At 45.5% G+C, this 19,032-nt stretch overlaps 1 protein-coding gene across 1 annotated transcript in view; it reads right to left on the minus strand.

Moving 5' to 3' along the window:
- slc2a15b (solute carrier family 2 member 15b) overlaps positions 1-18,798 on the minus strand; it is a 46,558-nt gene extending 27,760 nt beyond the window's left edge. Inside the window, exon 1 of the mRNA XM_052126045.1 lies at positions 18,725-18,798. Within this exon, the coding sequence (XP_051982005.1) occupies positions 18,725-18,769 (45 nt within the window). The 5' untranslated portion in view covers positions 18,770-18,798. The remainder of the gene's footprint in view (positions 1-18,724) is intronic.
- Between the last annotated feature and the right edge of the window lie 234 nt (positions 18,799-19,032).

Here is a 19,032-nt window from a genome sequence, read left to right on the forward strand (position 1 = left end):
AATACAAAATCTTTCAATATAAATTCCATATGCTTTTCACATTATCAAAAAAAAAAAAAAAATATCAATAATAATAATCCACAGTTTTAATGTAGAGGGACATTTTAAACCACAAAATGAACTGATAATATAATTCCATTACAGCTACATGTAAAATTTCAGTTAAACATGGTTCAGTTTAGTGGTAAATTTGACGTTCAACATATCAACAATATTTTATTGTATTCGTAGCGGCATTGGCACACACTCAATAAATTAAGCCATTTTTACTTTATTTTTTTGCCTATTTGAAGAAATAATGACTCGCTTGCTGTTTTGGACAAATTGTTTTGAAAAATGGAAATGGAAACTTGCATGATTTTGATAAATAATAATGTTTACAAATAAGAATAAATCAGTCAAATGTAAGTTTAGAGCTAAGGTTAAACATCTCTCAAGCACATTAAACTCTAGAAGAAATCTGTCAAAGCACCTGACACCCCACACAAAACCATGAGCTTATTAAATGTTTTATATAGTGCTTGGGTTTGGTCTCTTTTCAGATGGAGCTTTGAACCATTTTTAAAATGTAATTTTTCTCATTTAAACATGTTTAAACAACAGTAAAGTGGTAACATTGATGGAGGGTGCAGTGCTAATGCAAAGATATTCAACTTATCATAATTAAATTAATTGTTGATTATTTTCATTTTAGTGGAATTTAGATTTTATTTATTAATTGTTGCATCAATCTGAAAGTTTAGGCATGTAGCTCATCAGATTTTCAAACACTTAATTCACAACAATGAGTTTCAATGTATTCAATGAAAAAAGTAAAACAATATGCTGCAATTAAATAAATATACAATATTTCATAATTATATATAAATTATATTAATTTTGCTCAACTATGAAACACAAATTCCACCACCATGTGTTCAACACATTGTTTCTTTGTTGTAGAGTGTGTTGTATCAGTGGAACACAGTCGTGATTTTAGGAAACCTCTCCAGCACTCTTAAACAATTTAGGAGCTGAGACCAAGTCTCAACACTTATGAAACTTTATGAAACATACTTATTCTTAAGTCTAGGAATAAGAGTAAAATTACTTAATTCTTAAAATTTTGACACACTTAAGACAAAAATGTAACTCTAAGTAGATTTATGCATATGGCCCCATGGCCCATATACCACTAGGAGTCTTTAAAGAGTTACTAGTTAGAAGTTCCCTTTTGTAGGAACTCAAGTTGTATTTGATCGCTATGGGACACTGTGTCACATGGTCTGAAGCCCTTGTACAATCACACCAATTTATTGGCCATTGAGTCATATTTTCTGTTTTTCAGTACACGAATGGTCTTAGCCCATGTTTGTTTCGAGAGACACACGTTGAAGCAAGGATTATTATTTCTCCCTTTTGAGAGGCAAACACATAGGACGTCATCTACACAGTGTAAATTTCAGAGCAATTTTATGTGTTTTTTTCCAAACATTAAAAGGGGCCAACGAGGATAAGGATGCTTTTCAAGGCTCACAATTTCTCATAATGAGGCGTTATCCCCACTTGTTCCAGTTCTATGGCCTCGAGATTTGGAGCTACTGGAGCCATTTGGGATTTCGGCTTTGTGTCTGAAAAGATAGGAGTGCAAACGGATACCGGAATCCTCCTCATGTTTGTCACCCTCCCCTTGAGTGAAAGTGTGAGTCTCATTGGACATACTCTGAGGCCTTGCTTGGCGGCCATTTTCTGACAAACAAAGCATGCATAAGAAATACCATGCGCATTGTGAGCTGTCACCATTAAAAAAATGCTGCATAAGAGAATTCGTCGTTGGAAGTAAGGAAACAAAATAGGCCCTTAGTCCCATTGTCTTTTTTGGTATCGTTCTGGGAGAATGCACATGAATAAGGCAATGGAGAAGCAGCCCTGACCTCTCTCTCCCCTCCCCGTTTGAAGTGAACTGCTCGTGGTGGAGGGGATCATGCACGGACTGGTAAGCCTGGCCACAGAACGAGGGGCTGGAATAAGAGATTATTTCCAAACCTTGGTCAGTATAGGGATGAGTTATACATGCCTCGAACCTCCGATAAATAGAATATGGTTCAGCTTGCTCTGGGGAGCGAACATAAAAAAAACACTTCCCAAATTCATCCTCTGTCTCTATGACCAAGGGTCTCAAGACATGCATAACATAATTCAATGTTCATCAAACACAAGTGTATATAAATCGCACAGTGAACATAAGCACCACACGTTGTTCCCCATAAAGAATGGTGGGGCCGTTTTGGCAAACCTTCTTGTTCTCAATTCCCTCCATGTTCACACATTCTTCCCCATTCTATGCTAGGGAAGATGGTTTATCTGGCGTCCTCTGCTGTAAATACATTTAGAGTGACCTCAATTTATAATTGCCTGATCAAATTTAGCCTGTCTCCATGACCAAATGTCTTGAGTAGGGCTGGGTATTGTTCCAAAAATGTTCGATATTGAAACCGATACCGATACCTTGACTTCGAAACCGGTTCCTAAACGATACTTTTTTCTATACCAATTTTATGAAATCCGTTTTAACAAGATTACAATCATTACACATTACTTGAAAAAAACTTTTGTTTTAATTTGTCAGTTTGTTGTATAACATTAATGTGAAGAGGAAAAAAAACCAAGAAAGCTAAACTGTTAATTCAGCCAACCCAAAGGATAACCCAATATCTAATGTTATATAGGTCCCAGTTTATAGGACTATGTCACCGCACACAGAAACGTTAATTTAACAAGTACACAAGCATGTACCACTACAAGTTAGCCGATTTTGTTTGTTGGATTGTTTGCTTAACGTTAACCTTACCTGTTGGTGACCCAGTCATAGCGCAGCTGCATTCATGAGAAGTTTTGGAGAAGGACTCGTTGTGGGCATGTTGAAGGTAGCTCTGTGGCAGGAGGACGCTGAGAGGATGACTGCACCTTCTCGGTCTTCTTGCAGTCAATGATGGAGCAACTTTCTGCTCTTAAGTTTATTCCATGCACTGTCAAGTGCTTCATCAGATTTGTCGTGTTGCTGGTATTGGCAGCAATAATCTTGTTGCAAACATTGCTTCTCTTTTTGATCTTGTCCACATCTTTTACATCTATGGGGGTTGGGACGCATACACACTACAGCCTCACATGTGAGCCGCGTCTCTGAGCATAACCCGTGTAAAATAATTTTTCCTTGATGCCTTTCACCGCCACTTTTAGATTTGGGCACATCTAGCATGCTAAATGCTTATCACTGATGTTGATGAGATTAACCCCTTAGGTGTCGAAATGTGGTACCGAACAACAAGACATTTTTAGAGGCAATTCAGTCAGTGCCTAAAATGTATCGAACTCGATACCCAGCCCTAGTCTTGAGACATGCGTAAGAGAATTCAAAGTTCATCAAGCACAAGTGTACACAAAACACACAGTGAACAAAAGCACCACATGTTGTCCCCCCATAAAATGCAAGAACCATGCATTTATTTAACTCTCTGCCCATCTATTGGCTTGGCAGCACAAAGGGACAACCACTGAAGGATGCACTTAATCCTTTCAGAGTGACGCATGGGTGCTACGCCATGGAAACAGACCCACCTTCTGATGTCGCGCATTCCATTGGGACAGGTGTGTCGCTGCAAAGTGATAACGACAGACGCCACCTACTCTAGTTGGGGCGCTGTACATAATGGTCATCCAGCATATGGAGTCTGGACAGGCCAGTGGCAATATTGGCACATAAACTAGCGGGAGATGCTCAGTGTTGTAGTCAATATCATCTAAACTGAGGCCAAGTCAAGACCAAGACCAGAGAGAATCGAGATAGAGACAAGACCAAGACCAGTGCGAGTCCCACACTGCATGACACACTAACGATAAAATGTGGAACACGCAAACCATAGGCACTCCTCAAATTTATCTGAAAGAACCACATTCCCATAAAAACACCCACAGAAAACAAATGAAGATTCCTCTTCATTCACCTCTTTTATTGTCATATGTGTGTTTGTGTATCAGTATACCACGAGAAATGTCTCGATAAAATAATCAAAAGGCATTGCAGAGGTGATTTTTATGTGTGTGCATTTTCCTTTGTTTTCTATGAGCAAACAAATATAAGAAAACACTAAGGATCTTTATTCAACACTCCTTTTCCAAGTTTTACCATCCACCTAAAACAATAACATTTTTGTACAAGTATCGCATCAGGTTTCTGGATGACACTTCCCCTAGAAACGTCTAGGTTACGAATGTAACCTCCGTCCCCCGATGTGTGTAAACAATACACACAATATATATATATGTGGCAGCGGGGGCGTGGTCAAGCGCCCGTCTGGGAGAGAAAAGCGGTAAGGGCGCTTACACCTGAGCTAGATTATGTCTAACACCTGTGTCTAATTGCAGTAGCGTGAGGAGAGCGGCATAAAAACAGCAAACGGAGAGCCTCGAGAGGGAGAGCCCGACACCAAGCCAAGAGAAACGAATTGTGTGATAATATTGTGTGAAAGTAAAAAAAGATTAAAAGAAGCCTTACCTTTGACGCTGTTTCCTGTCCCTTCCTTAGTGGAAAGTGTTACACTGGTGCCGAAACCCGGGAAAAATAGGATTTTTTTTTCCCAAGCTATGGAAAAGAGTCGCCCCATAGAGTCCTCCCAGCTGGCGGAAGTCCTCCAGTCTCTTGCTACACTCCATCAAAGCCACCAACAATCCCTGCTTGAGCTCCGGCAAGACCAGGATCGTCGGTTCTTCGAAATCATGCGGGCTCAAGCAGAGGACCGGCTGACCCTCCTCAGCCAGGAGGCCGCTCCAGCCGCAGCCGCAGCCACACTGCCCCCGCCCGCGTTACAGAAGATGGGGCCAGCAGATGATCCAGAGGCGTTTGTCGATTTATTTGAACGTACGGCAGAAATTTGGGGTTGGCCACAAGACCAGTGGGCAGCCCGCCTAGTCCCTCTCTTGTCCGGGGAAGCACAACTCGCGGCGCAACAACTGCCGGCAACAAGCCTCCTGGCCTATGCAGACCTGAGGAAAGCCATCCTGCAACGGGTTGGTCGGAGCCCGGAAGAAAATCGCCAGCTCTTCCGGGCTATGAAACTGGATAAGTCTGACCGCCCGTTTGCGTTCGCCCAGCGGCTCCGTGATGCCTGTCGGAGGTGGCTGCTTGCGGGGGACCGCGACGTCGAGGGACTTATCGATCAGGTAGTACTGGAGCAGTTTGTTCAGCGCTTGCCCAGGAGAACGGCGGAGTGGGTCCAGTGCCACCGCCCGGCATTGCTGGAGGAGGCCGTTCGTCTTGTGGAGGACCACATGGCGGCGATTCCGTGAGCGGATGAGCTCTCTCTCTCTCTCTCCCCTTCCCCTGTGTCTTCCCCTGTTTTTCCCCCCTCCCCTGTGCCCTCTCGCTCTGCTCTCTCCCCATGGCATGTTACTGCCCCGTGCAGGCAAGGAGGACGGTGGTACGGGTCTCCGATGTCCTGCAGGCTGCCCCCGATCGGGCTGGAGCGTACCGGATTCCGGTAAGGATCCAGGGGGGTACATACCAAGCACTGTTGGATACAGGCTGTAACCAGACCACCATCCACCAATGCTTGGTTCAACCCGGGGCTTTGGGCTCAGCTAAACGGGTGAGGGTGAGGTGTGTGCATGGGGATGTTCACAAGTATCCCATGGTGACTTTGGCGATCAAATTCCAGGGAGAAAAACATAGTGTGGAGGCAGCGGTTAGTTCCCGCCTCACCCATCCGCTAATCTTGAGTACTGATTGGCCGAATTTTAGAAATTTATTGGAGGGAATTTGTGTGGATGGGTCCTGCATGAAAGTGAAGAGATGTGTAATGTTTTGGTGGGGGAGGCGGAGCCGGGGCCATCCTCGGCTGCTCCAAATGACGAGGGGAGGTTGTCGCCCCTCCTCTCAAGGAATTCCTGGAGGGGGACTTCCCCTTGGAGCAGTCGCGGGATGAAACCCTTAAGCACGCTTTTGACCAAGTGAGAGTAATCGATGGTCAACAACTCCGGCCGGGCGCTGCCGTTTCATATCCATATTTTTCGGTTATTAAAGATCGGTTGTACAGAGTGACGCAGGACGCTCAAACAAAGGAGGAGGTGACACAATTGTTGATTCCATGGAGCCGCCGGGAAATGGTTTTCCAGGCGGCTCACTATAATCCTATGGCCGGTCACCTAGGGGAAAGGAAGACACTTCTCCGTCTAATAGCCCGTTTCTATTGGCCGGGCATTGGCGGCGACGTCCGCAGGTGGTGTGCGGCGTGCCGCGAATGTCAGCTGGTAAACCCACCGGCCACCCCAATAGCGCCTTTGCGCCCCCTTCCATTGATCGAGGTTCCCTTCGAGAGAATTGGATTGGACCTCGTCGGGCCATTAGAACGGACGGCACATGGACATCGCTTTGTGTTAGTCCTGGTGGATTACGCAACGCGATATCCGGAAGCAGTGCCTTTGAGCAACATCTCAGCACGTAGTGTTGCCGGGGCACTCTTCAAGATAATCTCCCGGGTGGGGGTTACGAAAGAAATCCTCACCGACCAAGGCACTACTTTTATTTCACGAACACTCCGCAAACTTTACGAACTCTTGGGCATTAAGTCGATTCGCACTAGCGTGTACCATCCTCAGACAGATGGACTGGTGGAACGATTTAATAAAACGCTCAAAAATATGATTTGTAAATTTGTACACAAAGACGCTAGGAATTGGGATAAGTGGCTGGACCCCCTGTTATTCGCAGTACGAGAGGTCCCGCAAGCCTCCACAGGGTTTTCCCCATTTGAGCTGCTGTACGGGCGACGCCCACACGGGGTCCTCGACGTCATCCGTGAAGCTTGGGAGGAGGGACCTTCTAATAGTAAAAATGAAATTCAATATGTTCTTGATCTTCGAGCAAAGCTCCACACACTGGGGCAATTAACACAGGAGAATTTGCTCCAGGCTCAAGAACGCCAATGCCGGCTGTATGACAGGGGTGCTCAGCTACGGGAATTTGCACCGGCAGATAAAGTCCTTGTATTACTCCCAACATCGAGCTCGAAATTACTCGCCAAGTGGCAAGGACCCTTTGAGGTCACACCACGAGTAGGGGATCTCGATTATGAGGTTAAACGTACTGATAGAGGGGGTGCGCGTCAAATATATCACCTCAACCTCCTGAAATTGTGGAGAGAAGAGGCGGCCTCTGTGACGTTGGCAACGGTAGTTCCGGAGAGGGCGGAGCTCGGACCGGAGGTAAACAAAGCCTGCAATCCTAACACCCCGGTTCCTTGTGGAGACCACCTCTCGGCGCGCCAACTCGCAGAGGTTTCCGAACTACAAAAGGAGTTTGCAGACGTGTTTTCTCCTCTACCGGGCCGCACAAACGTCATACAACACCACATCGAGACCGAGCCAGGTGTGGTGGTACGTTGCCGCCCCTATCGCTTGCCCGAACATAAAAAGAAAGTAGTTCGGGAAGAATTGAATGCGATGCTTGAGATGGGAGTAATAGAAGAATCCCACAGCGATTGGTCCAGCCCGGTCGTCCTTGTTCCCAAGAGCGACGGGTCTGTACGTTTCTGTGTGGATTATAGAAAGGTCAATGCGGTGTCCAAATTTGACGCGTACCCAATGCCCCGTGTTGATGAACTGCTCGATCGGTTAGGTACTGCTCGGTTTTACTCGACCTTGGATCTAACAAAGGGTTATTGGCAGATCCCCTTGACACCAATATCCCGCGAAAAAATGGCCTTCACCACGCCAAAAACGTTTCGATTACACCAATTCGTGACGCTTCCTTTCGGTTTGATCGGGGCACCAGCCACGTTTCAGCGTCTCATGGATAGGATCCTCAGACCGCATACTGCTTACGCCGCTGCCTATCTAGACGATATCATCATTTATAGCAATGATTGGCAGCGGCACATGCAACATCTGAGGGCCGTCCTGAGATCGCTGCGGCGGGCGGGGCTCACGGCCAACCCGAAAAAGTGCGCGGTTGGGCGTGTGGAGGTACGGTATCTGGTGTTCCACTTTGGTCATGGCCAAGTACGTCCCCAAATTGACAAGACCGCGGCGATTGCGACTTGCCCTAGACCCAAGACCAAAAAGGGGGTGAGGCAGTTCCTGGGGCTGGCAGGCTATTACAGAAGATTTGTGCCTAATTATTCGGATGTCACAGCCCGCTGACTGACCTCACTAAAAAGGGGGCTCCAGATCCGGTCCAATGGTCGGAACAGTGCCAACAGGCATTTACACAGATTAAAGCTGCACTTTGTGGGGGGCCGCTTTTGCATGCACCTGACTTCTCTCTCCCTTTTGTTTTGCAGACGGACGCTTCAGACAGAGGGCTGGGGGCCGTACTCTCGCAGGTGGTGGAGGGAGAGGAGCGCCCGGTGCTGTACATTAGCCGGAAGCTCTCCTTGAGGGAGACTAAGTACAGCACCGTAGAGAAGGAGTGTCTGGCAATCAAGTGGGCGGTCCTCACTCTCCAATACTACCTGCTGGGGCGGGCCTTCCCCACTGCAGTGGCTCCACCGCATGAAAGATACTAATGCCCGGATCACCCGTTGGTATCTGGCCCTCCAGCCTTTTAAGTTCAAGGTGGTCCACAGACCAGGGGTGCAGATGGCTGCCGCTGACTTCCTCTCCAGAAATGGGGGGGGGGAGTGGTAGGCAGGCCAGATGATGCCCCGGCCTGAGTAGGGCGGTGGGGGTTTGTGGCAGCGGGGGCGTGGTCAAGCGCCCGTCTGGGAGAGAAAAGCGGTAAGGGCACTTACACCTGAGCTAGATTATGTCTAACACCTGTGTCTACTTGCAGTAGCGTGAGGAGAGTGGCATAAAAAGCAACAAACGGAGAGCCTCGAGAGGGAGAGCCCGACACCAAGCCAAGAGAAACGAATTGTGTGATAATATTGTGTGAAAGTAAAAAAAGATTAAAAGAAGCCTTACCTTTGACGCTGTTTCCTGTCCCTTCCTTAGTGGAAAGTGTTACAATATATAAAGTAGTTGTATTGAGAAGAATATGATGACAGTCCAGTGTGAGATTATAGATTATAAAGTGCAGTGCTAATTATTGATCCTGATAGATCAAGTGTTCAACAGTCTGACTGCTTGGGGGAAGAAGCTGTCATGTAGTCGGCTGGTGCGGGTCCTGATGCTGCGATACCGCCTGCCTGATGGTAGCAGTGAGAACAGACCATGACTTGGGTGGCTGGAGTCTCTGATGATCCTCCGAGCTTTTTTCACACACCGCCTGTTATAGATGTCCTGGAGGGAGGGAAGCTCACCTCCGATGATGTTTCTGGCAGTTCGCACCACACTTTGCAGGGCTTTGCGGTTGTGGGCTGTGCTATTGCCGTACCAGGCGGTGATGCAGCCAGTCAGGATGCTCTCTACAGTACAAGTGTAGAACCGTGTGAGGATGTGTTGGTTCATTCCAAACTTCCTCAGCCATCTCAGGAAGAAGAGGCGCTGGTGAGCCTTCTTCACAATGGCCTAAGTGTGGACGGACCATGTGAGTTCCTCAGTAATGTGGACACCGAGGAACTTGAAACTGCTGACTCTCTCCACCAGTGCTCCATTGATGGTGATGGGGCTGTGTTCTCCGTCTTTCTTCCTGAAGTCCACTACAAGCTCCTTGGTCTTACTGACGCTGAGGGAGAGGTTGTGCTCCTGACACCAGCGTGTCAGAGTGTGCACCTCCTCTCTGTAGGCTATAGTTTCATCATTGTCAGTGATCAGACCTACCACCGTCGTATCGTCAGCAAACTTGATGATGGCATTGGAGCTATGTGTTGCCACACAGTCATGTGTGTATAGTGAACACAGGAGTGGGCTGAGAACACAGCCCTGAGGGGCTCCAGTGTTGAGGGTCAGTGATGAGGAGATGTTGCTGCCAATTCTAACCACCTGACGTCTGCCTGACAGGAAATCCAGGATCCAGCTGCACAGCGAGCTGTTTAAGCCCAGAGCCCGGAGTTTCATATCAAGCTTGGAGGGCACTATGGTGTTGAATGCTGAGCTGTAGTCTACGAACAGCATTCTCACATATGTGTTCCTTTTTTCCAGATGGGAGAGAGCAGTGTGTATTGTAGATGCAATGGCATCATCAATGGAGCGGTTGTTGCGGTAGGCAAACTGCATTGGGTCCAAAGAGGGGAGCAGAACAGACCAGATGTAATCTCTGATTAACCTCTCAAAGCATTTGGTGATGTTGGGGGTCAGAGCAACATGACGCCAGTCATTTAAGCAAGTGATTATGGCTTGCTTCGGTACAGGCACAATGGTTGATGTTTTGAAGCATGTGGGGAATACAGAAAGGGAGAGGGACAGGTTGAAAATGTCCGCAAAAACACCAGCCAGTTGATTTGCACACGCTCTGATGACGCGGCCCGGAATGCCGTCTGGACCCTCGGCTTTATGGATGTTCACCCGTAGGAAGGATCAGGTTACATCCGCAACTGAGACGGAGAGTGAACCAACCTCTGTAGGGTCAGCCACGAGTGCTCTCTACGCGAGGGCGGTGTTATTGTCCTCGAAACGAGCATAAAATGTATTAAGTTCATCCGGGAGAGATGCAGCAGTGTTCATGGCGGATTTTTATTCCGTTTGTAGTCCGTGATGGTGTTAATTCCCTGCCACATACTTCTAGAGTCAGTGGTGTTGAACTGACCTTCAATTTTGTGCCTGTACTGGCATTTGGCTGCACTGATAGAACTACGGAGAGCATAACTGGCTTGTTTACACTCCTCCGTGTTAGAAGAATTATAAGCATTGAGTGCCACGCGAACATCGCCGTTAACCCATGGTTTCTGGTTGGGGTATATCCGAATTGTTTTGGTTGGCACAATGTCCTCTACGCACTTCCTGATGAAACACGTTACGCTGTCAGCGTAAACCTCGATGTCGTCATCAGAGGCGGACCAGAACATCTCCCAGTCATCAAAACAGTCTTGTAGCGCTGAGTCTGATTGGTCCGACCAGCACTGGATCGTTCTGGCCAGTATGAGCCAGTCATCAATGTAGTTGAGTATGTGGATGCCGGCTTCTCGGAGCGGGGCAAGAGCTGCCTCTACGACTTAGCGAGGGGACAGAGACATGCCGAAGGGGAGGACTTTGTACTGAAACACCTGGCCGTAGAACGTGAACCGTAGGAAGGGTCGGTGTCGCGGCAGAATTGAGACGTGGAAGTACACGTCCTTCAGGTCTACCGCTGCAAACCAATCTAGGTGTCGGACGCATGTTAAGATACACTTTTGTGTGAGCATTTTCAACGGGAGTTTGAGCAGTGCTCGGTTGAAAACTCGCAGGTCCAAGATTGGTTGTAAGCTGCCGCCTTTCTTGGATACAACGAAGTAAGGGCTGTAGAAACCCTTCTTCATTTCGGTTGGAGGGACAGACTCTATCGCGTCTTTGAGGAGAAGAGTAGCGATCTCCGCACGCAGGGATTGGGCATGTTCGGCGTGCACTGCCGTAAAGCGTACACCCGCGAAGGGGGGCGGGGGCCTGGCAAACTGAATTGCGTAACCGAGTCGGATGGTCCGGGCCAGCCAGCGTGACGGGTTGGGAAGTGAAAGCCACGCATCCAATCTCCGTGCTAGGGGCACCAAGGGGATGAGTATTTTCGACGTACCCGGCGGGGCTTCGCAGCAGGGCGGAGCAGGTATTGTGCCGTCGGGAGGCGAGGGTGCGTCCCGAGGCTTTGGTGCTGAGAAAAGACTCAAAGCACTTACCTTGCACTGCGTACCCGGCAGGGGGCGGGTTAGTGACTGAGGAGGAGGTCCTATGGTGGTGTCCTCTGGACTTGTCAGAACCGGCCGGCCGGGGGTCAATCGTGGGGCTGAAGGCAGACCTGTGGCCGCGTCCAGCATGCCGGGACTGTTGAGATCTGGGGGCAGAGTGCTGTGAGAACGGCATTTGCGGGCCAGATGAACCAGAGGCAAAGGAAATAGCTCTTTTATTGAGAATTTGGGTACCGCTGCCCCGGTTAAGCGGAGTGGCAAATGAAATGTATTCAAAACAAAATTCTCCTCCCGGCCCTCCACCGGGGGATGGATCGGTCTTACCATCTCCGGAGCTAACGTCTTGGGCTCTGGGTCGTCCATCTCAGGAGTGCCTGGGAGCCTTCCGGGTCCTTGAGGGGGTCCGTGAGACGGGGGGCGTCTGCTTCCTGCGGGGCGCTCGACGCGTGGGCTGAGAGCTGGGCCCAGGTTGAGGCAGAGAAGCCTGTTTTTTCTTCGCAGGGGGACACCCTCGGAGAGCAGACGGGACATGGCCCAAGGCGGCAGGTTTGCGGCAGGGCAGGATCTGAGAGATTGCCTCCGTTTGTTTCTTCACCGCGGAGAACTGCTGGGTAACGTCCTCGATGGTGTCGCCGAAGAGGTCGAACTGGGAGACTGGGGCGTCGAGAAAGCGAGTCTTGTCGGTCTCACGCATCTCGACCAAGTTCAGCCACAGGTGTCGTTCCTGGACCACGAGGGTGGCCATTGCCTGCCCGAGTGACTGCGCTGTGACCTTCCTGGCTCTGAGGGCGAGGTCGGTTGCAGAGCGCAGTTTCTGCAGCACGTTCCTGCTACCCACCTGCAATTCTTTGAGCGCCTTGGCCTGGTGGACTTGCAGGAGGGCCATGGCGTGCAGGGCGGAAGCGGCCTGTCCGGCGGCACTGTAGGCCTTCGCTGTCAGCGAGGATGTTTTCCTACAGGCCTTGGAGGGGAGTACAGGGTGACCCCGCCAGGTGGTAGGGTTTCTGGGGCATAGGTGAAGCGCAACAGCCCTATCCACAGGGGGAATCACCGTGTATCCGTGGACCGCTCCGCCTTCGAGGGTAGCGAGAGCGGATGAGCGAGTGGCTTTGTGACGAGAGGTGAAAGGCGCTCTCCACAGCAACGTCAGCTCATCATGCACCTCCGGGAAAAACGGGATTGGGGGGGTGTGGCCGTGAGCGGCGCCCAGACCCCAGGAACCAGTCATCCAACCGTGATGGCTGTGGGGAGGATGGAGGGTTCCAGTCCAAGCCCAATGTTTGAAATTCGGCTATGCATAGGTATGCTGTATAATAACGTTACAGATGCCAAGAGCGCTAATTGGATAATGAAAAACCAACATATTTGTCTTTTTATAATTTTTTTATTATATTTTCCGGAAATAAAGTCGCACCTGACTATAAGTCGCACTGGGTCAAAATCGCATTGTTGCTAGAGAGAAAAAAAAACATAAGTTGCACTGAAAGAGGTTGGATCCAGCAGGCACCCAGCCTCCATCCACTGGTTCTGTAATGACGACTCAGGTAGGTTGGGATCCATGAGCAGTGTTTTAATGGAGAACTCAATAGTCGTACAGGCATTGGTCAAGCAATCGGCAAACAGAGAGATAGGAGGCAGGCAGAATCAGAGTGAGAGCAGGCAGAAGATCGGGGCAGGCAGCAAACAATGATAAACTAAGACAGGCAGAGGTAATACAGGGCAGGCGGCAATCAAACGAGGTCTCAAGAACAAAGCTGGGTTGGTACACGATAGACAGAATAACAGACTGGGAAAACGCTTAGAAATGTAGCCGGAGCAAAACAAGACTTCGCAATGAGTGAGTAAACAGAGTTCGTTTAAATAGCGAGTGGGAAACAGGGAACAGCTGTAGTGCAATCAGACCTAGGTATGCGGGCTTATGGGAAATGTAGTCTCTGAAGTCAGTATTCCGGTGAGTCTGATCTCCGACGGCTGGAGGGGGAGGCTTAATGTTTGTGACAGGTTCAGATGTTAAACGCACTCCGTGAAGATTACAGAACCTCAGAATCTACACATCGTATCACAGTGTTGTTGGACTTGTTTAAAAGAGGAGAATTTGCTTTTAATAATAGTATGTAACAGTTTCTTATATTCTTTATATGTTTCGTGAAAGAAACGTGAAAAGTGAGCCACATCTGCTCGTAGCATCTGTAACTCTATACTGTGCACAAATATACCGCTTTTAGTCTGTGAGTAACACAATATGCCTGTTGTATTCTATTTATTTATTCGGTTGACTGACTGAATGTTTTTACTACAAGTGTGATGATGAAGCATGACATGAGGAGTTGCGCTAGACAACAGACTAGATTTTGTTAGAACAATAATATTATGATATATAAAAATATTTAAACCGGTTGCATGAAATACTTTGTAATGGAAATTATACTGAATTGGCAACTGTAAAACTATTCTACCATCTCTATGCCTTCACTAAAATACTGGAAACAAATTGTATTTGTTTATTTTGAGGAATTTTCAAATTTTCCATGGCACACCTGACAATCTTTCATGGCACACTAGTGGGCACAGTGGTTTGGAAACACTGGTTTCAGTAGCCAAATATTTTTTATAGAAGATTTGTCTGACATCTCTCAGACAGCCACAGTTTCTTCTCCCGTCTCCCACATTCACTTTCTTGGAGTGGATGTGAAGGGGGTGGGGAAGGGTTACAGCCATTAACAGTAACAAATATGTAAAATTAGAAATTATTCAAGTTATTTCTTGCATGTGAAGCAGGACGTTTTACATCCAAGCAGCATTTGGCACCCCCAGCCAGACTTGGTATAGCCCCTCAACGGGGCGCTCTTTTGAATGATGGGCTATCTAAATGCTAGAGCGCCATCAACGTGGAGGCTTTATACATTTAATTGGCATATTTTTGCTTCTTTGTGTACAGCACATAGTGAAAATCCAGTTCACTGCCCTGTCGGTACAGTGCTGGAACATTAGAAGGAGCGTTTTTTTGCTGAGGTTGCTCCAGCAATGCTTAAAGTCTACATTGTCCCTATAGCAGCTAAACATGCACTTATCATTGGAGTCTCTTGTCTCTCGGTTTATGCCCGGGGTATGCAGGCTTAGAACTTTTCGTCCTGTCCGCGTTCCTTTATGGGATTTATCTGTTGTTTTAGTGGCAAACTCAGGTGCTCTGTTCAAGCCCTTGTTAACAGTTACTGATAAGATTTTGACTCTTAAAACGGCCCTGCTGGTGGCATTGTTCAAGAGTCTGTGATTTGCATGCCCTGTCGATCAATCCTTTGTGTATAGATTTTGCACCAGGGTGTTCAAGGGTTGTGTTAAGACCTCATTTGGGCTATTTGCCCAAGGTTATTTATACGCCATCCTAGCAAGTGGCGTAAGTCAGAACAGTTGTTTGTGTGCTTTGGTGGCCGAAACAGAGGTGTTTCGGTGCCAAAGCAAAGACAGTCTCATTGGCTTATTGATGCAATTTTTAGTGCATACGAAGTGCTCGGTTTACCTTCACTTTCGGGTATTCAAGCCCATTGTATGAGGAGCATAGCATCCTTATGGGCTTTGGCCAGAGGTGCGTCCTTGGAGGACATTTGTATGGTGACAGGGTGGTCCTCTCCACATACATTTGTTAGATTTTATAATCTGGACGAAGGATTGACTCCTGCTTCCCAGTTTCATACGTTGATCAATCTGCATGCTTATATTCAGCCAAAATAGTGTATCGCCATTGCATAAATTTAATTTGTTGATCAATTAGCATGCTTTTGTTCAGCCAATCGATCATTTAGGCATCTTTTGTATGTCCAACATAGAAAGTTCCGCATTTACCACACTGCAACCTGTACACTACATAAGAAGTATTGCAATTAGCAAAATGTCTCATATCATATGTAATACCCTTATGTACATTAGGGATGGTTTTTGTTTTTAATGTTAGGACAATGATTACAATGTTCACATGGGTATGTAGCTATAGGTTGTGTGAGTCAGTTTTGCGACAAAGGAGGAGGAAGATAATTACTTAACAATATGTCCCGAATGATAGGTGCTCATCTAAAACTGATTGTTGGTGGCTCAGGAAACACTTCCTCCTAATTTGGCTGCTGTTCGCATGGTGTGAATATATATCGTTTCCATAGCGACCATATGCAGCTCGAGTTCCTACGAAAGAACGTCTTGGTTATGTACGAGATACTGCGTAGCTGGACATACTCTCTAGCAGCTGCATGGTGCATTTTGCTGAAAATCTGACTCGATGGCATGAAGCGACGCCTTTATAGAGCCTGTGATATAGCTCCCAGAGGGCATAGCTTAAGCGCCATCAGCCAATAAATTGTCAGGATTGAATAAGGTACAGGTGTCAAACTCCTGGAGGGCCACATTTCAGCAGAGTTTAACTCTAACCCTAATTAAACACACCTGAAGCAGCTAATTAAGGTTTTCAGGAGTGCTTGAAGATTACAAGGATGCTTTTTCTGTCATCTTTTTAGCAAATACAAAAGCACACTCCTCAATTGTCAACATGTTGACTCTACCACATCCGGTTTCGTGGTGCCTAAAAAAACTCTTTCGCCCCTTGTGGTCCAAGGTTTGTAACCGCCAGAGCAACGCAAGGCCGCATGTAAAGTATATACAACTGGACCACACATTGGCCATGTGTTGGCGAAGCACTCGTGTCTGCGTTTGCATACTTGAGTGAAGTATGTTTGGGCCCTTAGGGAGTCAGAAGTCCTCAGGAGGACTACTAAGCTGTCATGGGTTTAGGATATACTTTTAGCATTAAAATGTTTCATGAATTACTCTTAGATGAAAATTTTACGCGTCCTAAAATTAGGAGTGATACGCCTCTAATTTTTAAGGGTTGCTCCTAAAATTTCACGTTAGGAGCTACTTTTAGTATTAAGATTTATTGTGAATAAATCTTAAGGGCCCTGTTTTCTAGACCTCAAAAACAAAATCAATATGAACAAATGTTTGGTCAGGAACAAATCAGCCTAATAAGCAGCTTTGTGTGTTTCGACAGAACATAATGCCCTTAACCTGAATGTAATATACAGCTTTTTATGCATATCAGCACTGTTGGCAAGATTGGTCTAGTTTGCAGCTTGAGATTACAGGGAAAAAATGGTTTCAATAAACACTGAACCATGCATCCATTCATTTCAGGAATTTTCCATCTGAGGTGCAGTTACACTTTAAAGTCAATTTTCCTGACATTATTATTGCAGGTTGCCTACAAACCTAAAACACTATGGATGAGTGTTAAATAGATTATAAAAGTGATATAAACATTTATAAACCATAAACTGAGTCTGAAGTATTAGACTCTGGCGCTGATCCATCTAGCACATGACTGCATTAGCGTAAAAGCAGACCATGACAAGTTCTGGCATGAGTGTTCACGACCCTGGTAAATAGAACCCTGCATATGAAAAGAAATAATAATAAATCCCCAAACTCTCAAAACTGGTAACCCTGTTGTATGGAGGAACATTCTCATCTGCTAGAAGTTCAACTATGAATATATGTACATATATAAACTCATGACATTCATATGCCTCAGTAAATAATTGTTAAAAAATACCCTTAATAAAATAAACATATTTAAATAATGAAATATAAATATTCCACAGCAGTCCATTTGAACTTAAAGAGAATCAGAGCTTTGCAGTTAGTCTACAACCACTAATCACATTATGTCTGTAGTGGGGGAGGCTCCCTTTAGATAGTCTGCTGTGACGGTCTGAGATGATAACGAAGCTGTCTTTGCAACTCTTAATCACTTGATGTTTCTACATTCAGTCGTTCGCTGTGCTGTGACTGTCACTGCATGTCTCAAAACCTTGTCAGTTGCCTAGCTTGTGATGTTTGCAGGCTTCTATATGAGAGATGCTATTAGGTTAACTCGCAAACACCACTGTAATTGAGTCCACAGTGCTACAAGTAACACATGATTATGAAACTGCACAACAGACCCTTTACATAAGAATCTAAACAGTGCTTATAAGAACATACTCTCTTACAGTGACACATTATGATAAGTTATTTATTTAATGTCGTCAGACTTTCTGTTAATAACTTAATTCTTTGTGATGACAAAATAACTTATCAAAAATAAGACATTTGATAAACTAGGATAAAAGCTTTGAGATTACTGTCATCTGAATTGAGTCAACCAAGTGTATGGGATTAAAAATCATGCAACACTTGAATATGATCAAAGGAACAATTACAAATAGTGATATATATATATATATATATATATATATATATATATATATATATATATATATATATATATATATATATATATATATATATATATATAAACAGCTAAAAGTTAATTATTATGCGATCACATGCTAGAGATCTCTAGCCTAGCAAAACCGGATATGATTTTAAATATATCAAACGATACACGTCCAATTATATGACTGTAAACAAATTATAAAGAGAGAGAGAGAGAGAGAGAGAGAGAGAGAGAGAGAGAGAGAGAGAGAGAGAGAATTAATTTTTCACTCGAAAAATATTTTAGCATAGTTTTAAGATTTACGCATGTCAATTTCAGAACACAATTCCATTCAATTCAATGGTGAGATAACAAAAAATGTCATTAATAAAACGCAAAATATTTTGTGTTTAATTTTATTAAAAGTAACTTAATTCAATTTGATAAATTAAATTTTTGATTTTTTTTTTTTGAAAGTGCTTTCAAATTTAATATTGCATAAAGCTCGGAAGGGCAGACGATCGTGGCCTTTAAAAACAGAATAAAAAAGAGAATAATTTCGTCATAAAGCTAGATTTTCTATGCAAATGAAAAAGAATTCCAAAGATAAGTGATCCCATCTAGAGAAACCATTATGTATCTAAATCTTTGGATGTTTTGTTCTCCGCATCCTCAGCCTCATTACAATAGACGTATTTACAAATAACAACAACAACAATAATAATAATATTAATTATAAATTATGTTTACTTACCCCTCTAGATTTCCCATTAGGATCTATCAAAACTTCCTCCGCCATCTATGAGTAAAAACGGCCCTTGAACTAAAACTGGAATGAGAGCATTAGTCTATAAAACTTTATACAACCCACAGCAGGTTATTTCGGGAAAGAAGGCGTGCTGTATTATGAATGAATTATGTCTATTAAACAAAGGGGAGGGTGCATGTCTGACGGTCAACCAATCATCGCTCGCTGACAAATCAAGCTCCTCCCATTATAATCTCCCTCTATTTTAAAATGTCAAATTGTGAAACTGGACTCTGTCACATGTTGACAAAGTG

Source organism: Xyrauchen texanus, chromosome 5 (genome assembly GCF_025860055.1).
Source record: "Xyrauchen texanus isolate HMW12.3.18 chromosome 5, RBS_HiC_50CHRs, whole genome shotgun sequence".
NCBI classification, from domain to species: Eukaryota; Metazoa; Chordata; class Actinopteri; order Cypriniformes; family Catostomidae; genus Xyrauchen; species Xyrauchen texanus.